The sequence below is a fragment of the Chelonoidis abingdonii genome, unplaced genomic scaffold, assembly GCF_003597395.2.
Source record: "Chelonoidis abingdonii isolate Lonesome George unplaced genomic scaffold, CheloAbing_2.0 scaffold0271, whole genome shotgun sequence".
In the NCBI taxonomy this organism is placed as follows: Eukaryota; Metazoa; Chordata; order Testudines; family Testudinidae; genus Chelonoidis; species Chelonoidis abingdonii.
This window is the reverse complement of record NW_027424532.1, coordinates 1-12,115: the sequence shown is the minus strand read 5'-3', so window position 1 is coordinate 12,115 and position 12,115 is coordinate 1. Positions and strand designations below refer to the sequence as shown.

The 12,115-nt window shown below is 38.0% G+C and overlaps 1 protein-coding gene across 1 annotated transcript; it reads left to right on the top strand.

The window, feature by feature from the left end:
* The first annotated feature begins 6 nt into the window (after nt 1-6).
* Nucleotides 7-11,758, top strand: LOC116824786 (growth factor receptor-bound protein 14-like). The gene is made up of 5 exons (XM_032780331.1): nt 7-116; nt 210-279; nt 352-439; nt 5,440-5,533; nt 11,083-11,758. The coding sequence occupies exons 1-5, from the start codon at nt 30-32 to the stop codon at nt 11,227-11,229; spliced, it is 486 nt and encodes a 161-aa protein (XP_032636222.1). The 5' UTR covers nt 7-29; the 3' UTR covers nt 11,230-11,758.
* The last annotated feature ends 357 nt before the right edge of the window (nt 11,759-12,115 follow it).

Below are 12,115 nucleotides of genomic sequence, written 5' to 3'. Positions count from 1 at the left end.
GAAGCATTTCAGAAAATTCCTTGGTAGCAATGGACTTCTCAGGACATAGAAGCAGAGTTATTGAAAATCCAACAGAAGCCCTTTCAGTTGCAGTTGAAGAAGGGTTAGCATGGCGGGTATAAACACCTTTACTTTTTCAAAATTATTTTTTCTAATTTTATTTTCACACAAAAAGCTTTGACACATGAATTTTTTTCTCTCCCACTCAGAGAAAAGGGTGTTTACGACTCAACACACATGGAAGTCCTACCACTTCTCAAAGTGCCACATCCATTGTAGGTATGTGTGAATTAATTTACAGCCCCAGAAGAGATGCAATAATGTTTATAACGATCTTTATAATTTTTCCAGCAATACATAGAACACAACTGTGGTTTCACCATAAAATCTCTAGAGATGAAGCTCAACGACTTATTTTACAGCAAGGACTTGTAGATGGGTAAGCTGATTTCTTTTCTTAACTTTTTTGGGTTGTAGTTAGAGTCAGAAAAATAACTACGTAGAAACATTTGCTTATTGCAGGGTTTGTCATATCTGCTTAATGGAACTAAAATAAAAACATTCATATTATTAGAGCTATGGGAGAATGAGTTGGATTGTATTAGGGATCTTTCTTGAACAATAAAATAGTGCTCTGAAGCTCTGATCCTGCAGTTGAGTGGATGGACTGCTGCATTTGCACAGAGCCATGTTGAAAGCAGTTGGCTCTGGATTGTCACAACAATCTGTCATCTATACTGTCAACTGTAAAATCGGGGCCTAAAATTGGATTCCAGCATCTCTTATTAGTGATGACTCAGAAAACATTGCTTGGTTTTCATACTATCTCTGCTCAGTTTACAAATTTAAATAGATTCTTCCAACTGCCAGCGCTAGAAACTCAACCTCAGATTTGAAAGTAATTGAGAGAGAGTAAATGTTGAACTTCAGGATGAGTCATTTAGTCTTCTAATGATATACTTTAAATATTCTTTCTCTGCAAAAAAAAGTACAAAGATAATGTATAATTCACAGTTATTTGTCTAAATTTTCATATTTATTTAATTGCTTCCAAATCTCTTCTCCTGCCTTGCTGTAATGCAGCCCTATAACTCATCTGTATAAGTTCCCCTCTTATTTTGGCCTCCCTGCTGGCCTTCCAGATATGAACTCTTATCATCCATCTAACCTATTAGATTGGGCTACCACTTCAAATCTTCCTGGAACTCATAGCAATGCTGTTGGGAACCCCTTTAGATCACTGATTTAACAGTTTCCTATATCTGTCAGAAAGGGCTGCACAAAAAGTGGCTCGCAGTGCTGAAAACATTTTCCATTGTGGAGCTCTGAATCTCTGCTGCAAAACCAAGAGCTCCATCCTCCTTGAATTCTGTTCACTGCAACGATATTAGCAGCTGGTCTAATGAAGGGAAGTAAGATTTCTAGTAATGTACCCAGCAAGTAATGTTTCTGAGGTATGCAGATTTAAAGTTGCAAAACCCTGCTTTTTAAATGAAAAAAATAAAAGAAACTGGATTGGGAAGCAAAGAGCATTTGAGCCTAGAAAGTGACCCGAAGTTACCTCCGTACAATGTTAGTATGTGATGATACCCTGGTGTCTATAGAGAGATGTGCATTGCAGTTTGGTTGGAGGGATCTTGTTGAATAGACTGTCTAGAATTGTTTGAAACTCGTAGTACCTGTAATCATGGACTGACAGCTTATATTGAACACAGATATATCTCCCCAAATTGTAGACTAGACTTTAGTGGTAACTGGCACCGATAATACAGTATGTGACAAATGTTTCACTTGCTTAGTTGTCTGAAAAAATGAACTACCACCTTTAATGTAGAGGCTTTGCATGAGAGTAATAAGATGTTCTTCCTGTATAGGCTTGCACATGTATTAGGCAAAATTCTGCATTCCTTGCGCAGAGTCTTGGTGAGTATCAGTTCAAAGATAAGTGTTCCAGGCAATGAAACCCACTATGTAGATGCAAACAGATTATAGGGTGCTGTTCTAATGTATGTCCTGATAAATAGTATTCATACTGGCTTATAAAAGAGGAAAGTTAATAGTTTAACAAAGGCTATTATGTAAAGGAACTGCAGCAGGCTGATAATAGTACCATCATGTGAAGAGAGTGCTGAACCTTATTACGGATAGCAACAATTTTAAAGCATTTTTTTGAGACTCATCATGATACAACTGCTTTCTCAGGGGATGAAGAGAATACTAATGAGTCACAGATCTAATCTCCAGTAATTTTACAAACTTGTCTATTTTCTGGAAAGTTTGTGAGCACTGCATGTTTCTAGGTTGTTTTTCTTCCCAAGTTTTACTACACGCCAAATTTAGGTGAAGTAGTGCAATAATAATTTTGAAAGCATTTGGGGCTATTTTCCTTTTAATCCAAGTTAACATGTTTGTTAGTTTCTCTGTGGAGCTTAGGAAATGCAACAAATAAATAAAATACATTTATGACTGATATACAGCTGATGTGGGGGGTGTGTGTGTAGAGAGAAAGAGAGAGAATACTCTGGGATGTTTCATTTTGGATCTACTGAATTTTAAGCAATGATATTTGCTTTAAAGCATGGCAGAAGCTGCAGCAAGATGATGGTTATGATATTTGACTCTTAGTGGCTGTTTGAAGGCTTTTTAGTTAATAAATTGCTGACAGCCAGGATTTAAAACTACTAGGCTTCTGATGCATGGAAAGGATAATGTCATTGTCATCGCCATCAAAGAGTCCAGTTCAGTATGCATCTGGTCAACCGGGGAACTTCTTACAAATCAGGGTTATTTGGGCTTTGGCACCCAAGGTACATATTTGTGTGTGTGTAGGTCGGGGTGGGGGGTTGATGATTTTAGATATAGGGTGGGCTTAATGGAGGAGGATGATGGGTTTTAGATGTGTGTCAAAAACTATATCCCTGGATACTTTTGTGTGCTCATTCATTGTGATCTTTAAAAGCTCCTAAAGTATGTGCAAGGATAGCTTAGGATTGAGGGACTTCATCATCCAAAAGGAAATAATCCACACTTAACACAAAAACAGGGTTAGGAAAGGCTTTAACTAGTTTAGTTTAAAAAAATAAATAACTAACAAAACAAAGGATGAGGCTCAATAACAGAGACAAGGCTGCTGAAATGAATGGGCCTTATGATGTGCCCTAAAATGAAATTATGAATATGAATGTGTTGGCTGAGTCCTGATCCTCCTTTCCAGCCTCTTCTCTTGTGGTCTGATGTAATTACCCATAATGTTTGATTTGGACAGTAAGCTGCTTAGGATGGGGGCCTTATTTTGAATGTCTGTAAAGTGCCAGACTCAAATAATGAAATTGTTTGTATGTTTTCCAGACCAGTTTGTCCATCCTTCATGTTAATGTTTGAATTATAAAATACCATATGATTTATTCATAGGATCTAACTGTAGCCTGAAAACTTTTTTGCACAGCCCTGGAAAGGGCAAAGAGATGATTTTTAGGCCACTAGATGGTGTGCCAGAGCTTTTTTAGAAAAGTCTAAGTATATTCATCCCTCTGTAACTCACTTAAACCCAGTTAGCTACTTTTATTGGTATAATATATGCATAGTTGCCAATATATGTATTTTTTTCTCCCCCTGGACATGTCTTTAAATGAACTGAGCATCAGGGTTCTGAGGTCATCCTGGTGAATTTTAGTTTATTTTAAAATAAAATGATCAGGGACTTCAGAATTGCTAACTCTAGGTAAATCCTCCTTTAAAGGTATTGTTATAATAACCATTCATTGGTGATGGGAGAACCTCAAAAGTCTGGGGATTTACATTAACATGTAACAGTTGGGGGGCCTATATAAGCCAATGGAGGACCCTATAAGATTCCTGTCATCCCCTTTTTCCCACACAACTTTCCTTCCTCTAACAGCCTGTCCTTTGCATATAATTGTCTGATGGGGGAGGGGGGCAGTTGCTCACTACCCTTACACTCCATCAGCATGTGCATGCGGAGGATAGAAGACTAGTTCTCATTCTATTGGTGACTATAACAGGCAGCCACTCATTTTCTCTACCCATGTGGATTTCTCCTTCAATAGATTCTTTCTTCCTTTCCCTCTTTATTTTGGAGCGGTTACCACTCTCTCGGTTCTATATTATTATTCATCCAGTCCAGATTGTCTCCACTCCAACTGTAGCAACTGCTTTGTTCTATATCTTTAAGCTATTCTGTTCTGCACATATTCCAGCCCTGAATCTAAAGATTAATTGAAGCAGCAGAGGACACGGCTATGCCAGGTGCTATTCCATCCTTTCTGCATAGCAGTTCCTATTGCCAATACTGCTCCAAAATCCCTCCAGCTGCAGTGTTGCCCAGGACAATGGCTGTCAGAAAAACTTGTCTGGAATGGCTTTTCAAGTCTTAGAACAGCCCAACTAAGACTGGGTTTGTTAATATTTTACTTGAGCTCTGCAATAAAACAACCAATAATTTGTAAGCTTGAGAGTTTGATCCTGAATGGGGAATTTTCTTGCTCTACAGATAATATTTGTTTTATGCATATATTTGCCAGTTGTAACAATCTGGCCAACATAAAGTCTTGTACCATATCTCCTATAAACTTTCCATTGAACCAACAGCTTGCAAAGTTAGCAATCTCATATGCATTTGCTCTTATGCCATATGAGCAACACTCACATAGATCGGGATTTTCAAAAGCCCTTAAAGGAATTAGATGCCCAAATTCCATTTATTTTAATGGGAGTAAGGTGCTTAATTCCATTAGCCTCCTTTGAAATTTCCAGCCGTACTATTTGAAGATTTAAAGAAACAAGTAGCAATGTACCAAGTGGACTATTGAATATAGAAACTGAAATGTTCTCCTTCACTCTCTGAAGTATATTCTAAGGTAAAGTTTCCATATGTCAATCTACTGGTGATTGGTACCTGTGGCTTCTTCTGATGAAAATAAATAAGTTTTTTTACAATTCCAATTCCAGTGTGAAAAACCACAGGCTGCCAATTCTTAGCATTCTATCCCTGTGTAATTTGTGATTTTTGGTAGCTGTCAAGATCTTGGTCAAAACTTTGCTAAAAGTGAAAACTCTTAAACATGTTTTTTATGCCTGGGATAAAGTGCTACACCTTGACATTGACATACAGCAGCTGTTAACTTTAAATACTTTGTATCCATCATTGTGTAGATGCATATTTTTTTCACATGAGACAAAGTGTTTGATGAAATAGACTATTTTAAAGCTTGTATTTCCAATTCTGAAACTTTCTCAAAACATATAAAGATTTAAAGCAGAACTCTTGAAATTAAACTTTGGTACAAAATTGGTTGAATTATTTTTGATGTTCATTAATACCGTGTTTGCAATTCATTGCAGTGTTCATTGGAAAGCTACAAAAAATTTCTGACAATTCAACGTGAGCTTACTTTGAAAATTCCTAATTTCTCTCCCTAGGGTTTTCTTGGTACGGGATAGCCAAAGTAATCCCAAAACGTTTGTTTTGTCAATGAGCCATGGACTAAAAATAAAGCACTTTCAAATTGTACCAGTAAGTAACACTTCTTAATTTGTATATAATTGAAAAGGCATAATAGTGTGCCATACTTTTGAAGATATTTTTTTTCTGGTATATGGAAGATGGTAGATATTGGTACTACAGTATTAGACACTAGAAAAGCTTGTCTCTCTCACCAGCAGAAGTTTGGTCCAACAAAAGCTATTATCTCACCCACTTTGTGTCTCTAATATCCTGGAACCAACACAGTTACAACAACCCTGCATAGATAGAATTAAAGATTTTATGGACCTTGGTGTTTGATTTGTTATAAGATTTGGCAATATTGTTTGGGTTTTATGTGAGCTGTCCTAAGATGAGGACAAGTCTATTTTTCAAACTAAATAGACAACACCTCTTATGGGATGAAAATGTTTTATTTTCAAATCTCTCAGCTTCCTGACCCCACATCTTTTTTTTCTTAAATTTTGGTTAGATGGACCCACCTAGGTTAGAAATCTTAGCCACATGCACAGGCACTCCCTCTGTTCAGAGCAGCTTCTTTCATGTCTCAGGGCCCAGTCTTTTTGATTCAGTGCCCTGTGACCGTTCTGATCCCCCACACTGGTTATCAAGAAGCTCCCAGTCAGCACCTAGGTCCAGTACAGTGAGTAGTTATTTAAAAAACTCTGCCCAAATATATAAAATGTTCTCCTGATCCCAAAGGGTCAGCCATGGTACCAGGTCAGTATAGGTTTGGATCTTACCCAAAATACCATGCTGCCAGCCAATCTTTTAGTGTCTAAAACTAAAGGTTTATTATAAAGGGGAACAAAAAGAGAGATGGTAAAGCAGTCACATACATACAAAGACTTCAGTCCATCAAGTTCCTAGCAGTATTGGTGAGTTTGCTGGCTTGAAAGTCCCTCCGTAACCCATGGAATGATGGGTCATTGAATCCTTTGTTCAGAGCTTTGTTTGTTCTTCCAGAAGTAAGAAGCAGGAATGGGGTCAAAAAGCAGAAGGTGCAGCTGCCTTTTATCTTTTGCCATGCAGCTTTATCTCCTTTGTTCCACACACAAGCTGCCTACTATGTGGCCTGGAAGCCTTAGAGTTCTGTCCATAACCATGCCCCTGCCTGCCTTGCTGAGTCATAAGGTGTATCTCTTGCCTTCTCTCAATGGGTCAGTTGTACAGCTGATGTCCCTGAATGGGTTGTCAAGCAGGTAGGCAGTGCTAATGCCAACCTGTCTAGGGATGTCACCCAGACGCACAGCATAAGTTTGGAACTACAGATATACCATAGATATAAGTTACAATATAAAGGTGGTACAAACACATCAAAGAGATTGTCATATATGGCAAATTATAACATTTTTGCAGATACCTTACATGGCACATCTGGCATAACCCATTTCAGTTTTACAACATTGGTATTTTTAATATCCTAAAGTGTCCCCCAGATTCCATACAGCCTCACAGGCCCCATTTCCTGTCTCATGTTGCATTGGTATATCTATGTACAAGGGCCAGTAGGGTGGATAGGTATTCTCACTCTTCCTCAATGTACATTCACTTTTTGGTGAAAATTGATATAATGCTTTTACAGATCAATTACCTGGGGTTAATCTTGAAATCCCTTGTGGGTTTATGAAAGTACAGCCATATTTCCATTACTTTCTCAGTGAAAGCAATTATATAGCATGTGATGCTCTTGACATGAGAGTGGGGTAATCTCATCCATTGCACTGACTCTGGAGGCAGTATTAAAGTTCTTACACTTTCTTTCCATCCTGCTTTGTTGAAATATATTTTCATTGCCTGCTTTAGCCCTGGTGCTTTGCCTTTACCTAGGAACCACAGCTACTAGTTCTCTTTCCACAAAGAACATCCCTCCCAGACTATCTTCTACCCACAATCTCCAGGCTTTTTGATAATTAGCTTCCTCTGTTGGGTTTATCAGGGGATTCTTCTATTCTGCAGGACTGGGCACTTCCCCAAATGCTCTTTCTTTTGACTCACTGGTGCTCTGTGGCTCCAGTGAGAGAGATCAGAGGGCCATCATTTGGTATTTCCGTGCTTCACTCTGCTTCTGTAGCCAGCATCCTAGAAACCCCCCTCTTTGCTGCACAGGGGATTAAGTAAATCTTATCTAGTACTTGAAAATCAGCCTGTAACCCCTTAAGCATTGTGAACCATTAAGCAAAGTCAGTGCCAGGAGAAAAACATCCACAGTTTTGCACTGCCTAGACAGCTGAGGTGGTGGTATCTCTCACCTAAATAGGTCAAGGAGATGGCTCTTGGCACCAGTGGCTTTCCTCTTTGGACCCATCCTGTGTTTCCTATAGTCAGGGCCACCGACGATGTACCTCCATTATCCAGTTGTTTCTATCAGTCCTTAGATCAGATGGACTATAGTTGAAACAGCTTCTTAGATTCCATGCAAAAACTGAATGATTCAGTTCCATCAGGATGGCACTCCTTTGACTTACCAACTTCAGAGACCACCTTCTCTTTCCCCTACCAGGAAATAGGCCTCTAGTTCTTTAACTTCTCCTGTTCAGGAAGCTTCAGTTCTTCTTTAGAAAGTTCCCCTTCCCTCTGACCCAGACATGCCTGCAATTCCCTTCTCAAAAACCAATCATTTCTCATACACCTCTGCAGGTTGCTCTGCAATAGGATCCCTGGTGGTGGAAGAGGAAATATCTGCTTGGTAGCACTCAGTCAAGAGTCAGACCAACTTTTCCATGGGATGATCTGGAGGATCTCATCACATTTATTCATACCATTTTGGAAACCGAGGAACCTTTGTCTACATCACTTCAATCCAAACAAAGATTCTCTTAAAACGAAAAGTTAAAAAGGCAAAGCCATTTATCCTATTCCACAGTCACTAGAAAAAATAGTGTAAATCAGAACAATTCAAGCCAGAAAGAGAGCGCACAAGAAACCGAGCCTCATGAAAATAATAAGTCCAAAAGGACAATGTTCTAAAATTCTCATCCATTCTAAATATTGATCCTTTCTTCTTATACCTGCGCCAAGAGTGCTCTCTGTGTAGGAAGATATTGATCTCAGTGGATGGAGCAGGAGCCTGAGACTTTGATTTTTTTAAAGACATTTCCCTAAAACACATGATTATTTTAATCCTACACCTGTCTTAAGGATGGCATGCTTCACTTTTGTAAAATAGATTTGGAAAGAAGTTGTCATCTATTTTTATTTTAAACAATTATTTTCCCCATCAAATTCTTATGGCTCCAGCATCTCCATTAATTAATTGCTTAGAAGGAAGTATGACATGCATGGGCAAGTGTATGGCCTAGTAATCCTAGTTTGAAGGGACAAATATCCCTTGTCTAATTCCTCACCTCATCTTTTTCCAGGGATCAGAGGGAAAAAAAACTGTCATTTTTTACACAAATGAAACAATCAGCCCAGTTCCCACAGATCACTAAAGTCAGGAATTCTGCTTCATGTTCTTCAGATCCCCAAAGGATTGGTTTTTGCCAAGTTTTAGATGAGTGAAACTTAAACTGATCTGTTAATAATGTCTGCTTTTGCACAAGGCCTCTAGCCTGCCAGAGCTGAGAGAAGACATCAAATGAGTTCCTGTATTTAATGGATGTGGAGCAGCATTTCTCCAGCTTCTCCAATATTAGCAATTTATTTAGTGATTCGTGCAGGGATGTTGCACAATCACAAGTGGATGTGTGATTGGAAAGTTGGAAGGGGAAATGGTAGAAGACAATTTCTCTTTATGAGATGCACCATCTGTGAGAATGTTTGAATGTTCCTTTAAAAAAAAATCCTTCACTGCTGTATGTTCCATTCCCAATTTATGCTTTATGACTTTGGGCTGCCACTATCAATTAATCACCATATATTCTGCTCTTCTAATGTCTAGAAAGCTAATGGCTATTCAGCTGTTCAAGCTGAGAGAGGAAAGGGATACAATTGCAGTAGTTCTTGGACAATCATCTTCTAATAAAAACTTGATCATTCAGCATAACAACTTTGCAAACATGCTGAACATGTCAGATTCTTGGACACTATGTTTTCTTCATTAATCTGCTGAAAAGCTGTGTTTCCCTTGAGGAAATATTCATGCAATTCATTTCAAGGCAAACATCAGTTTGGGAATAACAAAAAACAGTTAAATTTTAATTCCTGATTAACAAATGCCTCAGCTCTGCAATGTCTATCATGTTGGCGTGATGGTTGTATGCATGCGTAGAGTCCCATGGATGACAGTGTATCTCCATCTTTCTTGCTGGAAAATAGGCATTATCAGACCCATAGTGTGACATATGTTAACACTTCCTTACCTAGTAGTGTTTGTCCTGGACTGGTGAAATCTGAAAAAAGCAACTTCGAAGCTGCCTCCAGACTTTAGAATGGGTAGGATGACCCAGTAGTTGTGGGCAGTGCAACTGCTGCTTACACTGAGAAACCTTAATTACAGGTCAGAGAACTAATTTTATCCATCCCCGAGGGATGGTTACATCTTTCCTCTAGGCTGCAGTAACTGATGCTGCAACGTGATCACCATTTTAGGGTCTTCTTTTGTGCATTACTATCCGCTGTTGATAAATTGCCATCTTTCATTAATTGATCAATATTACTGTTAAGTATCAAATGTTTTAGTACCAGGGCTTCAGATGCCCTTTTCTGCTGATTGAGGATATTCTGTTAGCCAAAGAATTAGTTTAAGAATTAATTAGGTGATGCAAATTATGGGGCTAGCCATTTGTAATCGTTTAAAATTGGAAATATTCTCTGTAAATGTGTGTGTGCATTTTAAAGTTAGCCAAGGTAACCTTACAGTGGGTATTCTCCTCCTCCTTCTCTTTTCCTGTGGATAGCGTGCTAGTATACACATGGCTGTCTGGAGCAGCAGGAGTCTTTCTCTCTTTTTCCTCTCCTCCTGCTCTCCTGTTGCTCCCTCCGGAAGCAATGAACATATTACTGTGCTGCCACCATCATGGTAATCAACAGTAGAAGGCTCCTGCCTGGAAGCACCTTCTGCAGCAAAGACTACATCTATGCACAAAAGTAACTATGAATATACAGCCACCCACTGCTACACAAAATATACTAGGTACACAGAAAATGAGTATAACGAGCGTAGAACAAAAAGTAATTCTAATATGACACCTCTTTGTTTGGGGGGAGAGAGAGAGTGAGTATGCCTAAATTCAGATTTCTTATTTTATGAAGGCTTAAGGTTTTTATGGTTCCAATTAAATCTTTGCATGTGATATCAGATGTTCTTTCTGAATAAAAACAAAGGCATAATAGGCTGATGTTAGCAATTTTCATGGCCTAATGTTCTAATACATATTCAGCCTTGCTTCCTTTTACCTTACGCATTTGCCTAAAATTGACAAGAAGTTCGAGAATGCACTTCTGAATTTGCTATGAATGAACACTAAGCTTCTCCCCTTCCCCACAGACTATAAATAACTCAGGACAACGAATCTACACAAAGATGTCACAAGGCCTGATTTCATTAAAGATCAACAATGTACATATTTTGAATGCCTGACAAACACTGTAGCTCAATAGTGTTTTGTTATTTTTTGTGTTTTTCCCTTTTACAGCTGGAAGATGATGGAAAGCTATTCTATACACTGGATGATGGTCACACCAGATTTACTGATCTCATCCAGCTTGTGGAGTTCTACCAGCTCAATAAAGGAGTATTACCTTGCAAGTTAAAACACTATTGTGCCCGAATTGCTCTTTAACCAAAACCAAGTTGGATCACCAAATAGAAAAAAGTTGATGCTAGAACACTTTTCCAAGGCAATTTCCTAGGAGGAAAAGTCAAAATATTGAAATGGTTGTGATTTTCAGATGCAAAGAAAAGTTTATATGCTCTGTACAGGAAGTACTTTGCATTGTAATTGTCACTGCAAAATAACTTTACAGTCAAATGAACTTAAGAAAAAAATATTTCATGTGAAATTATGTAATGTTGCAGCACTGGAATCTTTTTCAAATGCAAATAGATATTTTTAATATTATGCAACTTTATTTACCAAAATAAAATTGGAGGGTGCCTCATTGTTAGTAATAGATGACTAATAAATGAGTTAATTGCATTCAGAAATGCTCTATGCTGTGGAATAGAAATTGTGTGTGTGGAGTATAACATCAGCTTTGGGTGGAAGAACTCTAGAAGCTGGATCGTACTTAATTTGTAAATCAAAATTATTTTGCACTATATTTTTAAATGCTATTTTGTCGCTTATTGCATTCAAAAGTGAAAATATTCTGAATTAACCCATTAAAATTACTTCTAATATCTTGATTAATTCTGGATCAGTTGTGTTATGAATTATACTATTGCTGTTGTGATAGTGCCCTTTATAGGTTTTTTCTTTTAAGTAGTGACTTGAGCCACATTTTCTTATACAGATTTGGAGCTGTTGTGCATATGAGCATGCATATATGTATTTTGCAGTACACATAATGTGCATGTGCAATCTTTTATTTATCCATAGGCACTTGAGAGCCCTGATTTTAGTGTTATATTTTTGAAGTAAGGGTATATGGAATACTATCCCCTCCCAAGATAAGAGTTAAACTGGATTGTGGTTTTCTCTGTGTGTGGTTCAAAAAAAAAAAAAA

What these genes read in the sequence shown, in the direction of transcription:
- LOC116824786 (XM_032780331.1), top strand. Translation starts at nt 30, where the DNA reads ATGGACTTCTCAGGACATAGAAGCAGAGTTATTGAAAATCCAACAGAA. An exon ending in AAGAAGGGTTAGCATGGCGG is followed by an intron (nt 117 to 209) that starts GTATAAACACCT and finishes TCTCCCACTCAG; the next exon opens with AGAAAAGGGTGTTTACGACT. An exon ending in AAGTGCCACATCCATTGTAG is followed by an intron (nt 280 to 351) that starts GTATGTGTGAAT and finishes TAATTTTTCCAG; the next exon opens with CAATACATAGAACACAACTG.